The sequence below is a fragment of the Lampetra planeri genome, unplaced genomic scaffold (genome assembly GCF_965212315.1).
Source record: "Lampetra planeri unplaced genomic scaffold, kcLamPlan1.2.h2 scaffold_1414, whole genome shotgun sequence".
Taxonomy (NCBI): domain Eukaryota; kingdom Metazoa; phylum Chordata; class Hyperoartia; order Petromyzontiformes; family Petromyzontidae; genus Lampetra; species Lampetra planeri.
In genome coordinates, this window is record NW_027614135.1 from 4143 (window position 1) to 23218 (window position 19076).

At 39.5% G+C, this 19076-nt stretch overlaps 3 protein-coding genes across 3 annotated transcripts; 1 reads left to right on the forward strand and 2 right to left on the reverse strand.

Moving 5' to 3' along the window:
• Positions 1-1072: 1072 nt before the first annotated feature.
• COA4 (cytochrome c oxidase assembly factor 4 homolog) lies at positions 1073-1318 on the forward strand. The gene has a single exon (XM_078622260.1). It carries the CDS (start codon positions 1073-1075, stop codon positions 1316-1318), a length of 246 nt encoding a protein of 81 aa, XP_078478386.1.
• Positions 1319-2129: 811 nt separating this feature from the next.
• On the reverse strand, positions 2130-5698 carry LOC144739293 (uncharacterized). Its single transcript, XM_078622261.1, is given in 6 exon segments — positions 2130-2381; positions 2383-2480; positions 2678-3125; positions 4782-4886; positions 4888-5376; positions 5690-5698. Coding segments are annotated over 6 exon segments (1401 nt in total).
• A 6540-nt stretch (positions 5699-12238) lies between these two features.
• Positions 12239-17038, reverse strand: LOC144739294 (ubiquitin-like protein 3). The gene is given in 6 exon segments (XM_078622263.1): positions 12239-12291; positions 12839-12916; positions 14057-14113; positions 14116-14142; positions 15595-15703; positions 17012-17038. Coding segments are annotated over 6 exon segments (351 nt in total).
• Between the last annotated feature and the right edge of the window lie 2038 nt (positions 17039-19076).

Below are 19076 nucleotides of genomic sequence, written 5' to 3' on the forward strand. Positions count from 1 at the left end.
CTAACATGTCTGTGAAGGTTCTCAGTCATACTCAGTCATATTCAGCATCAACAAAGTTGCAGTAGGCACAGAGCACAACAAATAAAACCTTACATAAAACGTCTACCTTTAATAGTTGATCTGGATGCGTCTAATTATTTGATGCTCAATTAAGTGGCTCTCTTAATTACATTCAAAAATCACAAAATACAACTTTTGTGTGATTGTGTTTTTTAGCTTTAATGAATAAATTGTTGTGTATAGCCCATGGGACAGAATTTTTCAAAGAAAAATCATACTGCTTGCTAAATATAAATCTTACATGAATGTGAGTAATTAAAATCATTGCGTAACAAAACGAATGATCACGATCTCTTAAAGTAAACTTTAGAGTTTTTATTGAGAAAATGCGACGGTTTCCACGTCTAATCCCTACTTGTATTGTGTCACTCGGTCAACCAGTTCGTGGTGTGTGTCTGTGACAGCAGCGATCATTCCAGACCACCGGGTGGCGCTAATGCACTTTTATATTCTGCCAGTTCCCTTATAAACGAAAAAAGAAGACGGGAGTATTTTACAGATGTACGTCACGTCGTCCGCAGCTGAAATGTGTTCCCACCTCAGCAGGAAAGACGTTATGTAGCCAAGGAAAAGGTTGCAGTCAAGTCGGCGACTTGTAAACTTAATGTCGGTGAGAGGACGGGGAGAACGAGAGGAGAAAACAGGTTGGGGGGGTGTACGAGCGTCTGAACGGATACTGTAGCCAGCTATGACTCGTTGACATGTAGTATCACACTGCCTGTTTTGACACGATGTCGGTAAATGTGAGGTGAACGTAACAGACCCTGTAACCTCTATGTATATAATCTCTCTCTCTGTGTATACATATATATATATATACACACATATATTTGTATGTATATATGTATGTGTGACTACCAAGCCCATATGAAAACTAATAAATATGAATGTTAGTTTCTGCAATCCTGATCTGATAGAAGAACGTACCGATTCTCTTCACACTGTTTAACCACCTGCTTACTAACACAGACATGTCCTCAGCAGATAAGCCTGTTTGAACATACATCACAGAATGGCATCCCCTTCACCCCATGACCGCACCCGCAAAGACGATGAGGATGATCCTCTGGAGCGGATGATTTCCCGCACTGGCTGTGCCCATCTACACTATGCGGTGCAGGAGTGCATGGCTGAGCACCAGGACTGGCGTGCGTGCCAGAGCCAGGTCCAGACATTCAAAGACTGCATGATGACTTTCCAGATCTCAAGGAAAAAGCAGCTTGTGAACAAGCAGCCAGCTGAGTCTGCAGCCAGCTGAAGTCATAAAGTCATACACATCGTGGCTGGAAAGGATCTGCTTGCCGTTCTCAGGGTGTAAAGGCTGCACATAATGTGATTATTTGTTGTAAAAATAAACCAGTGTGAGCTGCTGTAGTAATCCTGACTTTTGGGTGTGTTGGTGGTGAACAGTAATTGTATCTTCACTACTACTTTTGAGACCAATCTATTTTTTATATGGACATTTCTTTATTCTTATTGCGTCATGTAATGACCTATAGAAATCTAGGACAAGTAAAATTTTTGGTCTTAATTATAAATGTGTGACATGTAAGAAAGATATTTGATGAAGCTGATGGGACGTTATGTTCTCTAATTCTGCTAAAAAGGTAAAGGCAAACACGACTTTGTCCTTGTGATGGTGGGACAACGATCACTGGGAACTGAGAGCAGGAATTTTCACAAGATGTTTTTTCTATCCCCTGCATTTAGTGTACTTGGACACAAAAGGCATCTCTGGAGAAATTATAATTTTCTAACTCCCATTGTAGGAATACAAGAAAAAATAAAGCACAGTTCTCCACTAGGTCAGAAAGAATAACGAATAAACTCTCCAACACACACAGACGGATATATTTCAGTTTATTTCCTTTTATAACGTGGGATGAGGCAAACTAGTACAGAAAGGGTAGCATCACAATTACTTAGAAAATGACCTGAGACACAAAATCTTGAAAAGTACCGATAGAGGAGAATGAAATTCACCCAGATTCTGCTGATAGGTTGTATGTTGCTGTTGTAATGTAGTGCACTGGTGATAATTTGGTTTTACACTAAAGTTGAGTTGCATTTTATTTTTTTCTCATTATTTTGGATTGTCTGCTAATTCTCAGCAGCTTTTTCACAGATTCTCTGATTTCTTGTGTCTGTAAGACATAAATGATGGGGTTCAGCATGGGTGGAACCACATGAGTCAGAGAAAGATTGATGATGCGGGTGTTTGGATGGACTACTCTGGAAAAGCGATACACAAATATGATAGGGAGGAAAAAGATTGCCACTAATAACAGGTGAGCTGTGCAGGTTTTTAAAGGCTTTGACTCTCTGCTGAGCTGTGGAGATTTTTGTCAACGTATAGCCGATATAGCAATAACTTAACAAGATTAATACAAGTGGAATCCAAAGAATAAGACTTAACGACACTCCAGCGATGACACGACTCGGGGTAACATCATTACATGCCAGATGATACATCGGGCCGTGATCACAGAAATAGCTGTTAATCACCACAGATTTGCAGAAAGAAAGTCTTGTGAGAAGGCCAGCTGAAGTGAGGGTGAGTGTGATGGCAAGAAGCCATGAAAACCCAATAAAACAGAACATGTGCCGGTGGGGTCACCTTCACGTGATAGTGCAGTGGGGAATTTGATGGCCACCATTCTGTCGTAGGAAAGCACAATCAGATTTAAAGACTGCATGGCCATGGAGGTGAAGCAGAAAAACATGAATGTCATGCAGTTGTTGTAGGAAATGTAGTGATGGCCCAGGAGGAAAATGTCCAGGACCTTTGGCACCAGCGCAGTGCTGCTGAACAAGTCTGCAAAGGCCATGTTAAAAACAACAATATATTTAGGAGTTTTTAGATTCCGATCCAGAATGATTACAGCCATTACAATTGTGTTTCCCAATAGTGAAACGATGTAAATTACAAAAAGAAAGACATAGTAATACTTCATATGAGGTATGCCAATGAAACCACGCACTTTAAAATATGCAGGACGTACAAAAGTGATGTTTTTTCCCAAAAGCAGAATTAAAAAACTCCATCTGTTGACTTTCCTGTGTGGCTTACGTACAGGTGGGTCCACGTCACATGTGTGGCCAGAGAACAGCTCCTGTTATTCCAGACCTGCTTTGAGAGGAGGAGAAGTGATGCTCCTCTGTGTCTCTGCCATTTAAACCCACTTCAGTTCCTTTACTGGGCAATTTCTCTAACCGACCTCAGGGGGGGCGCCACAGTGTCCCTGTCACATACTGATACCACCAACACTGATTATAACGTCATTCTTTGTCAGTGCCGTCCCGGTCATAATTACATCATTGTTATGATTCAAAGGAGAATGAACTTATTTCAAGAACCTACGGTTCCTACCTCTAACAATTTCATCTTATTTCAAAGTTAAATTAACTTTAACTTAACTATTAATTTTGAAAACCGGAAGAAAATGACATGTGACAAAATTTACATATGAATCATTCTATGATTTAACAATAGTCATGCATCTCATTTTTATTTTATTTTTTTCCCCTACAGTCGACTTCCAAACACCTCTAAATTCATACTTAACCGAACCAAATACGGTGCTGAACTTTGAACATTGGCTGCATTATTTTATAAAAACAATCTTTCATGACATTAGAATTAAAAAAAAATTAAATTGATTTGTGTGATCCGTTTTATATTTGATGCAAAGAAAAAAGTTATGTGAACAAAAAAATATATTAAAACATATACAATACAATATTCTTACAAATTTGGAATTTTCTTCTTTGAGGAATTGTCTTTTAAAAACCCCTTCAGTGTTTGTTGGTATTTAAAGATCTGTAATACAATTACTTTTTGAATAAAAAATAATCAAGAACAATAGCAGCAACAGCAAAAAAATACAGCAAAAAACACAATATAGTAATTACAAAGATGTATTTTAATTTATAAATATGACTTTAAATATAATTCCATACTGAACATACACACGTTAAGTCAGAAACCATTAATATTTACTTATTTTATTTCCTGCAGTGATAACAGAATGTATAATAAAAATGATAATAATAATAATGATAATACATTTTATTTATATAGCACATAGCATTTATATGAAACAGTAGAAATGCGAAAATAGATTCAACAGAATATAGTAAAAACAACTCAAATTGCTTTACAACTTAAGAGATTAAAAAAAAAAAACACTTTATATGGTACTAGTATACCATACCTGTTCCACAACTACAAAACAACATTCAAATTGAATACAAAATATATTGTAACCAAAAATGTTGAGGAAATATTTTGCGACATTTTTTCAAATTTATATAGTTGAGTCTGTGTAGAATCAACAATTACCGAACGAACGAATCATATTTCCACTTTTTTTGGAGTAATTTTAGACTTCTGCCTGATTTTCAATAACCTTTTTACAGATTCTTTGATTTCCTGTGTCTGCAGAACATAAATGATGGGGTTCAACATGGGGGGGAAGACGGACGTCAGAGACAAATTAATGATCCTTGCATTTGGATGTATTTTTTCCATCAAGGTAAATGTGATCAACAGTGGATGAAATAGATCGCCACCAACGACAGGTGAGCTATGCAGGTTTTCAAAGCCTTGAGTGTTTGATACACCGTGGCCACTTTAGCCAGAGTGTAGCCAATATAAAGTAACTCAACAAGACAAATGCAAGTGGAATCCAAAAAATAAAGACTGGGTACAAACAACTTACGATGTAGTTGGGGAAATGACTATTGCAAGCTAGTCTGTACAACTGGCCGTGGTCACAGAAGTAGCTATTAATAACCACTGACTTGCAGAAGGACAGTCTCGTCATCAGGGCCGACTGCAATCACTACGAGAACAATGACAAAAACCCAAAATGATGTGATTAAAATAAACATGAACCTGTGGGTCACCTTCACCTGATAGTGCAGCGGGTAAGTGATAGCCACAAGTCTGTCATAGGACAGAGCCACCAGATTAAATGACTGCATGGAAAGAAAAGTGTAGCAGAAAAAAAGGAAAGCCAGGCAGTTGCCGTAGGGGATGTAGCGGTGGTTTAACAAAAAGATGTCAAGGACCTTGGGCACCAAAGCAGAGTTGCCAAACAGGTCGACAAAAGCCAGGTTAAAAACCGCAATATACTTTGGTGTTCTCAGATTACAATCCAAACAAATTACAGCCATTACAACTGTATTTCCCATCACAGAAACAACGTAAACAAAAAAGAGAAAGACATAGTAATAGTTCATGTTTGGGATGCCAGATAAACCGTTTATGATGAAATATGCCGGGGCGCACAAATGTAATGTTCCTCTCGAGTGCTGAGTTGAAAAAATTCCATTATACAGTTTCACCCAGAGTGCAGAGATCTGAGCAGGAAAGAGTCGTCATCTGCAGCCAAGTCCCTGTACAGTGACATTTTATGTTTGCGGAGGTGTGCTCCTCTCTGTCTGATGACGACAAACCAGGCGTGTCTAAGGAGCTTTTCACTCATACATGTCATGGCCATCAGACAAAAATGTTTCTACCCATTATGTGTTAGTCTTCCCTCTAGTAAATCTCCCCACTGTGGGACAATAAAGGCTGATCTTGTGATTGTGAGATCGATAGCTGTCAGACTGAGTGAGTGTGTACTTGCCCCATGCTTATAGTGGAAGACATTTGAACTGGCTGAGTGTCTCTGGTGCTGACAGCGTCTGGCTCTCAGAAACAGATGTAACTGTGTAAGTCAGTTTTCACAACAGAGGAATTAAGTGTATCGATCACTGTCACATGTTGCCTGTGTTAAGTCAGACTCTTGTCAACTGTTGTCGTCAACAGATGAGGTGAACCTCAGTCTCCAGCTGCTGGCTGAGACAGTGCATCCAGAGCCTGACCCCTTGGGTGACTTCCACAAACGTCCTGCTGTCAGGAAGCAACCACCACAAAGAGTTCATAAATGGTGGAACATGGAACATTCTTGTCCATCCATGACTGAGACTGTGTTAGAAAGTGGATGCAGAAAACAGCTGAGTCCCTTTGTAAGAGATGCTTTCCTTGACATTGACATTCAGTTTTATTCTTACTAGGAAACAATAGTATTCTTTTTTTTATTTATCCTGAACCTGTAGCTGATGGAAGGAATGACACTGCACATGACTTATAAATATGGTACGCCACTTCTATGTCCAACAACCGGTCAAGAGTCATTTTGCCACAGACAAACGAGAGAACAGAGACGGAGCAGGACGATCACTGACGTTCTGTTCTGATTCACTGTGGATGGATTTACCCCCTGAACATAAGAATATGTAAGATACGTTGAAACCCACATTCATCTCCATCATCCTCTGATGAAATTTCTAACATGTCAAGATTTTTTTTTTCTAATATGTCAAGATTTCTAAAATGTCAAGATTCCCAAGGGGAATCAGGTGCGCCGCTAGTCTGTTCTCGTTCAGATTTGTGACAAATATGAATTTATTTCAAGCAGGTAATGTAGTTTGTAGTAACAGCCAATAAAGTTAGCATCACTTTTACTTTACTTTACTTTTACTGACAAACAGGTGTGTCAGCTTTTTTCCACACTGACTTAAGGGGATTCCACCACATTGGCCCCTGAGAGAACTGTTCTGCTTGTTGTCTCCTACCTCGGTATCTCCCACAGGATGATGCTTTTGCTTTAACCTGTTGTGATCAAGCTGACTAATTGCTTCTCTGAGGGTTTTGCTTGTCTCCCCCAAAGCACACACACGGTGGCAAATATTTGTCACATTTTGCAGCTTGTTACTGTGCAACTATACTTTTGTTGTCACTTCAGAAATACAAGACTTTCCAGACTATGTTCAACAAGAATAACAACTGTGCTGCTAATATTAAAAGTGAAGTCGAGATTTTATTTGTATAGTTCCTACTGACAACAACAGTTATCAATTGACGCTTCGAAAACTGACATTCAACATTCACACGAGCAGCTCTTCGCTCTTAATACATGTGTCAAATATTTTTTGACAGAATTCCTGGCAGCCACGTTAGAGTTCAAACCATTGAATACGTCACACTGAAATAAAGCGATAAAAATTGAATTTTAAAACAAATAAATACAATTTTAATATACGCAACATTTACTGTAATTGAATTATTATGGTCATTCCAAAGTCATTGTTTCACTCGTGTTGGATTAGACTGACCGATCTGATCATTTAGTCAAAGGCTACAAAAGTTGAATTGTGGCCTTGAGTTGTGGTACTGTGTCAGTACTTGATAGGAGGCAAATTATTTTAGTTGATCGTGCACAGCAATATCATTTTAAATACATATATACACTACCGTTCAAAAGTTTGGGGTCACTTAGAAATGTCCTCCTTTTTGAAAGAAAAGCTTTTGTTTTTTTTCAATGACGACAACATTAAATGAATCAGACTCATCTAGACATGTGGTAAATGACTATTCTAAGGTGTAAACATCCAATTTTAATGGAATATCTACCTCCACCTACAGAGGTCTTTTCCACCAACCATCACTCCTGTGTGCTAATGCTACATTTTGGTAGCTAATCATGTTAAAAGGTGAATGCTGATTAGAAAACCTTTGTGAACACATGAAAACTGTTGATTAGAGAAGCTACAAAACTGGAATTGTCTGGATGACCCCAAACTTTTGAACGTAGTGTATTTATATATATATATATATATATATATATATATACTTTTTAATCTTCAACATTTTTTTCAAAAAGCATTGGGCCTAGAGAAACAAAAATACAATTTTATTTACAATGGTAACTTCTATTTCTGTCATTGCTCATTGGTCATTAAAAACAGCAGCATTAACACAACACCTGGACAGGGAAAAATGTATCAAATATATCAAATGTTCAAATGAACTACTCCAGCCAGTCACCAAAGCCTATAGATTGTCTCCTTTTCATTTTCTTTACTCTTCTGACCATGGCACCAGACTAAGCAGTGCTGCCAAAGTAATGGTGCTTCAGGTGTGATGTGCCCAGAGCAACAATAAAATTAGAATGGGACGTTAAATCAGCTCGTGGTTACTTTAACTATCGAACAAGTAATTTGTCATCCGCCTGACTGCTTATTCTGTTTATAGTTGTTTTCTGGTTCGTGCACGTTTACAATCAAGCGAAACATCTTGAATCCTTGGAGATGTTTAATTATGTGTTGAGAAAGTTGTCCTCACTGTGATAACATAGCTGCTGTTTCAAAAACCTCAGTAACTGGAAAATGGCAGATTCCTGCTTCAGTAATTGAAGCGATAACCGTAACATTAATTTGATTTTATGACAGAATGTTTTTCCCTGATCAAGCACTATTTGAGATGCACAGATACATACCAGCAGTGACGTCAGAAATGTTCATGCAAAGGACAGTTTCATGGAGTGATGAGCAATCAAATGGTTATTTATTGTTTTATATATATTTAGGAGAATACGTCGCTATTTATCACTTCAGCTGTAAACAATGGCACACATTAGACTGGCAATTCAAAACAAACATGTCTTATTAGATGTAGAGAGAATCCACGGTATATGTATTAAAACCCTAAAACTATTCACTGAAGCATATGAAGTATATGTAAAACCATAAAATCGACAAATTACCAAGGACACAACAACAGCAAGAAATAAATCTTTATCAAACACGTGTGAATATACACATCAGGACATAAATACACACCTTGTAAATGTTGGCTTTTTATAGGATTTTTGGTCTGCAGAAAGTTATTTTATGCAGGATTTGTTTTGTTGGACTGCAGGGGTCTTAGATGTTAGTAGGTCATTCATTCATCATCTCTTCTTCATCTCACTCCGGTTCCTGGTTGTGGTTGGGCTGGAGCCGCTCCCAGCTGTCAACAGCTGAACGGCAGGCAAACATTCATGCACACATTCACACCTAAGGGCAATTTAGAGTGTCCAGTTAACACTCCGGCTTCCTCCCACACATACATTTATTATACCCATATTCATTTTCAGACACATATTTTGGCAAAACTCAGCAATTCCATTGATGAGCACTGTACCTAAAATGAGGAAAAGTAAAACTAAGTGAGAACATGTTTCGGCATTCTTTCTGGGGATGTTATGATGACATCAGTGCACACAGACACACAAGGGTAACAAAAAAAAATATTTCTCTGTAATACATTACAGTAAAAACTCCTCCGTAGTCCTTGCTCTTTCTCTGTGTTCTCCATGGTCTTCCATTACAGGTTCTTGAATGGATGCGGAAGTTCAACTGTCATGTCAGTTCAAGAGGTCTAATACACATCTGAGGCCTCTTTTATACTCTAGCACATGATGAAAATGTTTTGCCAGTAGAGTTTGAACAGGTGAGAAGTGTGTCACACCAACTGGGAATTAGGATGTAACGTTTTGAAGGCGGGTGACTTCCAGGTGAACAAATTGTGCAACAGAATAAGATTTGACTTTAGAGTTTTGGGAAAATATGATTTAGAAATTAGGTTTGAGTGAAAGCAAAGGATTTGTGCTTAGCAATAGGATGAAACAAGAGCTTCAAGTTTGTTTTTTATTTGTGTGCATAAATCCATTATTTGTGTGTATGCAATCGAGAAACACTGTAACAAGGGGCTGTGCATACAGAGAGATGGATGTGTTGCTGTACAGGCAATTTGCCAGAAGATGGCAACATCATCAAATCTTCCAGGACGTCAAGACATTTCACACAGCATCCAATCCTGTCTTGTCTACAGAAGTTTGTGAGATGGCAAGACGTCCATTGACTTTTTCCATTTGACAAATCTATCTGGACATGATTTCCTTTACTCCTTTTGCAAACACCCTGTTCTTGTAGTGGGAAGTTAGCATCAGTCCCATGAAATCATTTGCACTTTATTGGTTGTCATATTTAAATTTTCTATAGAACCAGTTCATACAAGGCTCAAAAATGTTTAGCCGTGCACAACCCCACCTTTGAAAGTTTGTCCAGTTTTGTTTTGAAGTCAGCAACCTGCTGTCTGAGTTGAGCTACTGTAACTACAATCCACTGTGTTTGTACCAGAAGAATAGTGGTATCTGGCCTTCATTTCCTACTGTGTGGACACAGCTTGGCTGCAGGAGATGAAGGAGTGGTGAAAACAGTGGAGAGAAAAAAAAAAATAATCAGAGCTACAGCCACCATCTTCTGAAATAATCAGTTGAGTAAATCCACAGGAAGCCATGTTTTACAGACTGTTTTCCACAACACAATGTGACACCTTTATTTTGCAGTTTATTGTGAACAGATGTTCTCCTTCAGACTGCTGCACTTTCGCCACAGACTCAGCATAACATGGTTACAGAAGCACTCATGAATGATCAAGGAATGATCATTTACAACTTGGTTTAACAGTCACTGTACTTTACACTCTGGCTATACTTACCTACCTTTCATGGACAGCTGTCAGTACATCATATATAAAAGGGATCATTCAGCGTAGGAGGTAACATGACCACCTTCTGCCAACATTTGTCTTCATAAGGAAGGTTGTGGCAGTTATGGAGTCTACGTCTGATCACATCACCTCACGCCAGCTGTGTTACAGTGTGGTTGCTGTCAGCTGGTGTTACAGCAGCAGTGATAACGAGTGATGTGACAGAATTTAGTCATTTCCTTGAAATCCACTTGTCTTTGTGCCCTGATGTCGATGCAGAGAATTTCAAAATACTTCCCAGTGCCAGTGAGCGTCACACATAATCCCCAATGTTTCAATTTCAAGAAGCTGTTTTGACATGAGGTCAAATGTGTGTCACGAGCTGATTTTAATCATCAGTGAACAAACACCTCGATCCATTTCCAGGTAGGTGTCATTTCAAACCAGCAGTTGATGCAGCTTCTCCAGTTCATTTCTGTGTCAGTCATCCTAAAAAGTGTGTGTTCACACTGAAACAAAGCAGCACACTTCAGTAACCTTTATTTAGCTTACATATGTATTCCATTCTGAAGTGTGTGTGTGTGTGTGTTTGTGTTTGTGGGAGGGGGTCAGTGCTATTTACAATTGGTTTGAAAGTTCTGTACACATTTAAACCCTGATCAATATAAACAATATCTTTTAAGACCGCAAAGAAAATATGATTACATTAAATAAGCAACAAATAAAAGAAAATGACAATAGAGGAAAGGAGTAAAAATATATTCTGTTGATGATTCGGGAGTTTTTGCTGCACATATTCAGCGAGTGTGTGTACTGGCTAGAAGCTAAGTGGCTGTACAATCATAGCCTATACATCAATATACTGTCTATCAACAAGAGCTACAGTCATCATGTTCTTTATGAGATCCTCATTAAATATATACTACACATGTTTACTCTGGAACTTTACTTCCCCTGGAAAAATATTTTGAATTCATCTGATGGAGCACATGCTTCAGTTGTGCAAAACTGACTCTGATGCAATAAGAGATTTAGAAGCAAATTAAGACAAATAAGGGACATTTTCATTGTGTTAATTCCTCTGCGTGCGCAGCGAGTGTGTGGGGTCATCAATTGGGGAAGAAAACAGATGATTCGTTGCTCCCAAAACGTCGGAGATGTTGGTAAATGCCTGGACTGTCAAAACAGTCCCAAATGTCACGGACAAACAAATGACCAAAACAACACTAGTTGCTTGTCTGTCTGTCTGGGTTCATTTGGCTGCCGACAGAGAGATGTGTTCATTCTCTCCAGAGAACTGCACGCTGATACTTTATTGCGCTTTAATGGCATGTCCAGTTGGCAGTGTGTGTCTCTGTGTGTATTCTCTGACGAGGCACGTCTAAGCTTAATCTGCTTCTCAGCAGTCAAGCCACAGACCAACTTGTGCGCAGTGTTACTCTGACAACCAGCTAGAATGAGGAGCCACTGAGCAGCGTGACCTTTGACAGCTGCATGGTGTGTATAACTATATGTGAGTGTGCATAGGTGTGTGTGGCAAAAGGCGTTGAGAAAAATGTGTGTTAAGAAAGAAAAATAAATCAGTTTTCGCAACAAATCAACACAGGAACCAACCATCCTTAATCAATGTTCTGTTCCCTGGATCCGCCTGCATGGTTTCATATGCACATGAGGAGTAGCGGACAAAAAGTAGCATGTATGGGTGACGTTATGCACATCTGCACTGTGGCCAGGTTCCAGGACAGGGACCAAGCTCAAAAGGTCCTGGACACTCAGAGCGACAACCGATGGAGGGATGATAGTGCAGGTGTATATTTACAGGATGACACAGCAGTTACTCTCCCCGGTCTTCTCTCTATTCCTCTGACCTGAGAACACACAGACGTCACGGTCAGGACAAACCTGCTCGTACACAGAGGACGAACAGAAGTGGGGCAAAGACGCAGATTTCCAGCTGATTTATTCTGATCAGATGGAGATTATGTTCTATGAAGAGTGAAGTCAGTCGGAATTCAGCGCTGTATCAGATTATTTGACATTTAAGAGCAGCGCATTATAAACACTTCCTAAATATAAGCAAATACTCATTTTGTTTTGAATTAAAGCCCTCAGATGAAACTTCAACTTTTAGTTTTTTCTTCCACACAGGCCAACTTTTTTTTTAAAAACAATAATTCATATTTGCCCTGTATGGCCCTAGTGAAGGCATTCAGTTACACGAGAGCTTTGAACGTCCACATTGTAACATGCCCCAAACCCCACAACGACATAATATGTTTGCTGTAGATCTGACACAATCAGCTGCATTTTGAGGTACGCCTGAGGAATTGTTTGTACCAGTAGCGTCTTGTGGAGACGTCAATGAAAGCTGTTGGGCTCTCTGAAAGGAAAGACTGAAGACAGAGAAATGTTTACCTTGGGAATTTGGCTCTGGCAAAGTTTCTCTGGCAACTAAATGCATCACCGTGGTCTTCCCCAGGGGCAGTTTGAGAGCTAGCCAGGGGAAGAAAAGGACCGGTTATTTTCTCATTGACCATCGTTCCATCTGACTCTTCACCTGCTGTCCTAAAACGCAGCTGGGTTAGTCTTTGCTGTGCTGACTTATGAGGTGTGCCTATTAAGATCAAACTATCAATTCCAAAAAGACACTGAAGAGACACATGACACATAAAACAAAATTATACTTTCAATCATGTGGTTCACTGAATATTAAAAAAATTTTTTTCTTGTAGACATTTTCCTCCTGAATTACTTTTACATGATCCGGGGCACGGTAAACACTTAAAAAACGTATTAACATGTTTACAAACTGCTGTTTGCATATGCAGGGTAAATATCATAAATCTATTAGCATTCAAATCATCATTATCATTCAAAGTCATGATGCATCAGAATTTGATCTAGTGAACATAGGATGAGAAAAAATTGATGCTAAAAAAAACATGGCACACTTTCCTTTAAGACATTTTCTACACCTATCTATTACTTTATTCATATATTCCATTGAGGAATGGAATTCTACATTTGTGAAACTTGTGAAACGTGCCTTTTCACGTGTGCATGTGTGGTGTCTGTGTGTCTGTGTGAAACCAATGGGAACTGTGGCTCTCCATTAAGAGGATTCTATGTCAGTGTGCTCAAACCAAGGATGAGGGGATTTTCACACAGGTGGCAGTAATGGCGAGGAAAGGGTGAGGGAATGCCATGACCCCATTAACCGCATGACACAAGTAGACTAAGGCCTAAAAGTCAGGGAGGAGAAGGCTGACGGAAGAAGACATTTTGTTGCTTTCATTTCCCAACCCCCCTCCTCCTGTCTCCACCTTCATAGTTCTGTTTGAGGTCTACTCTACTGCCAGCCTTGCCCTCTTCCTGATGAGGCTCTTTCCTCTCTTTTTCTGGCTTTCCTCTCTCTGTCAAAGCAGGCTTGTCCCGAGCACTGAGGTACCTCTGTTCTGCTGCTCAGGAAAACCATCAGAACAGCAAAGAACCTTCCAGTAACACACTGCTGTGATTCTGTGTAAACGTCTGCATGTCTATAGGCACCCCCCCCCCTCCTTTTCTCTTTTTTTTGAAATGTGTACTTTCTTCTGCAAGTGAATGTGTTCCTGTGTTTTTAGGGGGGTTTTTTACCTCCTAGTGTTACGTTGCCGTGTAGAAAACGTCCCTGGTAGATCAACCGCAGGATGCTGGGCTGCTGACTTGCTCTTCCTCCCAGTCTGAATGACGGCAGAGCCCAATGGAAAGAGTCACAAAGAAGAAAGAATATTGAGAAAAACATGAAAAATTCAATCTTGCTTGTCATACTTTTGTATTTTTTTCTCCATATAAATTCAAATGCAATGTTATGCAATTCTCTCATTAACTTTATATGGTAAAAAAATGGAAATTCTAAACTATGCATTTGAAATTGAGGTTTGTAAACTTTAAATTAGCAATTCTTGAAAGGCAATGGAATAATTGTTATGTTTCAGTTCACTATTAATAATTTAAAAATCCATTTGGTGAAACAAGTTATTCCATTCCATTCCATTCCATTCCAAAAGTACCTTTTGTGGAATTATATGATATGTGGGCATTTTTTGGATAAATAACAGAATTATGCCTCAGAGCCAAAAAAAAAAAAAAAAAAGCATGTCGTGTGGCTTGGGAAGAGCAAAAGACAAAGGGAAGGCATTCAATGAGAAAACAGTGGATGGAACTGCACGGCAGCAGAGTCTGGCCACCAGATGTGTGTCTCCAGCTAAACGGGTGTAGCTGCTGCGTGAGAGCTTCCCTCTCGTTGTCACAGGGTCAGATTTGTAATCTGGGAGGGACATGGGGAAAGGGAAAACGGACCGCCAATACAACTGGGAAGAGGGTGGGAAGAGGCTACAGATATTTAAGTTGGGGTTTGCATCATGAAATCAGGTTTCACCCTGATGTAGTACTTGGGGAGTGGGTGTGTTACAAAGGCGAGGTGGCTGTACAGTACAGTTTGCAGTGAGTCACACACACAGGAGGAGTGCATAGTCAATCAACCATTGTTTGCATGCTGAACTGAGCTTGGAGCACTGAATGCGTATCATATTTTACCGGTATTGTATTTTATTTGTAAATGATGATTCTTGGATGAAATTCAAATATAAAATAATTTCGGGCCACAGATATGCATGGGCTTGCAAATATGATTCTCAAGATGTCAGCAAAAAATGATGAATGATTATCTCTTATGTTTTTTACAGGCGTGTGTGTCAAGGAAGAACCCGTTTGGAGACCTGATCATATAGCAGCACTCTTTACTTAGGTAAAAAGTGAGCAGCGGGCTCAGTGTGTGCTCATCTATCGCACTCCAGAGTGAAACTGCTGACATTGTTTAAAAAGAAAAAAGGGGGGGGTTAGAGTCACATGTCCAAGCGTTAGAAAAAACAAAAACAGAAAACCCTTGTGACGTACCAGACTGCCTGTGGTAGCAGTGATATTCATTAATGATATTCTCTTATCAAAATCACACTGTTTATCACACTTTGAAGTCACAATTAAGTTGTGTTGTGGTTATTGGAGTGATTACTGTAAAGGGCAGTGGTTTAGTTTTCAAAGAGTCAGCATTATCCCTGAGGGACAAGTTGCAGTGAATTTATGAGACAGTTGTTAAATAGATATGTAGTACAGTATGACATGTATCTACTCACCCATCGGCCAGTTGTCATAAACGTGTTTGGCTATGTCTGCTGCAGAGTCATTAGGAGAGAAAAGGAATTCGTTTGTCTTCCCACTGACTAGAATTAGACGCAGGTTTATCTGCAAAAGACAAAAACATCATTGGGACATCAACACTATTGAAATCACGGTGTGTTGTTAAAGACATTCAAACCAAGATTTTTTCAGCATTATACTTACACACTTCTCTCCACTCAGACTTCTGTCTTTGCATTATTACTTTTATATTGTGCAGGATATCTGTTTCATGGTCAGGTATACTCAAATTCTCTGGCTTGCATGCAGTAGTTGAATGTAGATTATTCTAACTAGTAGGATTCCAGATGTTTCTTAAAGAAATTGTATTATATGTATGTATTGTAATGTATTATATTAACCGTACAGGTGTAATGATCCATCAAGCTACATCAATATACGATTGGTTGAAAAATTATACAAATAAAATCAATGGAAAGTCTAAGCAGCAATCTTCATTTTCATCCTTCAAATAAGCCTTTATTTTGAAAATTCATTTATATACCCTTGTCTCCATTTCCGCCAAAGTGTTAACACTGTATTTTTGCTTTCAATGAAATGTGCTCACAGGGTTGAAGTGGTATACAATATCATCCTAAAAGGACTATTGCACAAAAGACCATAAGACCTGGGCCTGTGGCGCATAGCGCAAAGCATGCGCTATGACGTAGACTGCACGTGTGTTCCCATGTGTCAAGCACGTGCCCACCCACCCCCACCCCCGACCAAACTCATGTCATTGAATGACACACATCCTCACACACAGTCAGACGTAACAGAGCCAACACCACCATCCTCAACAACAACAACAACATGGATTGGAACACAGATCTCCATAAGTATATTAGCAAAGCAGCTTACAGTTTAAGCATGACACACACACACACACACACACACACACACACACACACACACACACACACACACACACACACACACACACACACACACACACACACACACACACACACACACACACACACACACACACACACACACACAGTACACAGTACATCCCTTGAAACATTGCAGACACACTGACAAGCCTTAGCTTATTAATCTAACTCATCATTAAAATGTATTACTTGTGTAAATTATGCTGTCTAACCCTTGTTTGTCACTTTCCTTCAGACACACACAAACAAACATCACATAAACGCAGAGTGAAATTAGACTTTCCGTCAAATGTGCGGTGACAGTCCTAACATACATAAGGGAACATATGGAAACAGAAATAATGAAGAACAGGGGGGAAACCCATTTACACATGAAAGGTTTTGCTTCTTCCTGGTTGAACACCTGGCCGTTACCATGTTGTCACCATGGCGATAGCGGACATACTTAACCTGATAACACCAAGACAGCAGACCTCACCTCCCCCTCCTTCCCGTTATCCACCATCACATCACGTTGTCTGCAGCAATCTCTGCATGCCACCCTTTGCTCTGCCCGTTCCATCAGTCGCTCTGTCAATCTTCAGCTCTGTACAGTATTCAGTAATGGAATGCGCCAGAATACCAAGAGGCACTAAGCTACCTTCAATGAAGCAGCCTTGCCGATCACCCTCCTGCAACACTTTGAATCTTTACAAAAGAACATCATCATATGTTACTGAATGACCTTCACCCAAACTGAGCACCTATGGGAAATTTTAAAAACATCATACTGGACAGCACTCGCCACGGTCAAAAGAACGAACAAGGATATATTCATTCAAACAGCAGTGTTCATTTGCGTTTCAAAGACCTGGAGAATCTCTGCCAAGGAGCACTGACACTGCTCAGGCACATAAATGAGAAGCATTCTCTCTGAGAGGGCGCTCACCACAACACTTCCTCCCTGGACTATCTTCTAGAAACCAACTATAATGTCTCAAAGCCCAGAAGATTATTCAATTATAATTCTATCTCTTGAACTCAACCAAACATGTCTTGCATTGGAGCAGCAGTACTTCACTCAATCATAAATACACAATATGCACATACCTGAAGGCTGTTTACTCATGTACACCATCAGCACGTTGTACTTACAACCATTGTCTGTCCCAGTGGCTAAGGCACCTGTACGTGTGACACGAGGCGAAGTAAAACTCGTGTATGTTCCGACATCTTCAGTCTACGTGTCTTTTCCACACAACAAGCCCGTAACAATCTTATCTGTCAGATACAATCAATGTGCACAGCTACCGGAGAACAAACTATTCACACCTATTGAGTATTCATCCATCTAAACGACTGACAGTACATGCAAGTGTTTGTCAGATGCTTTCCAAGCTTCCACTCGACTACATATCAACATCATCCACTCACCATTATCAACATATCAACATCAAACGCAATAATGCAACCTGCTGCCAGGTAATGCTGGGTCAGATGTGAAGGAAGCAAACCCTCTTGGCTGAACACTGCTTGAACCTGATGGAAGGCAGGAAATTGAATGCCATCTATAATTATTCCTCCCTGAATACACCTATTGACTCTTTCTCAAGGTAACAATGTGTGTAGATGTGTGTTTATGTGTGCTTATGTTTATAGGCGCAGTGAAAGAGTAGCTGCAGCAGTCCACAAATTATATCGTTTGAAAGCTTCCTATGGGAATATATTAGTGCAGCTTTATATGTAGTCCACAGAGTAAGGTTGGCCGCTGGAGTCAACGTAGATTCCTTCCTGGATGAAAGAATTTAATAGAGACAGTGCGTGGTGATTAGCATTGGTCTTTTTGACCAGCCAGCTGAATCAGCTGATGTGTTTTTCTTAAGGAATTCTAGTGATTAACTTGTGTATGTGATGTTGTTATGGTATTATATGATAACCACTGTTGGGCAAGTTACTTTTAAAAAGTAGTTTTTGACAATGACAGAACACAGATTTTAACATGTTTTACATATGTTTAACTGATCTACAGTTCGGGGATTGATCTGTCGGCTCAGTGCGTGAATTCATCCACTGAGAATCAGTGAATGCAGCAGCTGGGACTGATGCAGTAGGAACAGGAACAGTAACAGCGTTGTAATGAAGGAAATAATAATCAGTTAGAGTTAGTTTAGGCTGTTGTGAAAAAAGATTAAACTTTCTGTCACAAATAGAAACATCAAGGTTCTTTTTCATTTTTCCATTCCAATAAAGCTCATCTTCCTTCAATAAACAGACTAATGACATTAAGATGGAGAAACACACCCTTAAAAAGTAGTAGATAAACGTGCGGCAAAACAACACATCATGAATACTGCAGTGGAATTAATTCACTCTCTGATTCAAGCTGAACCGTAGGCACTTCAAAAATAAGACAGTAAGATGAGGATGAAATCATAACTTCCAACCCTGGCTGGCAGACATTGCATCTGTATTTTGTACTTCTACCATTGCACAGAGCCTCGAAAGCAGTGTTGATTTGATGTTTCGGATGGCTGCAGAAATAGGATTCAAAGATGAACAATGAA

Coding starts and splice junctions, on each gene's coding strand:
- COA4 (XM_078622260.1), top strand. CDS start 1,073: ATGGCATCCCCTTCACCCCATGACCGCACCCGCAAAGACGATGAGGAT.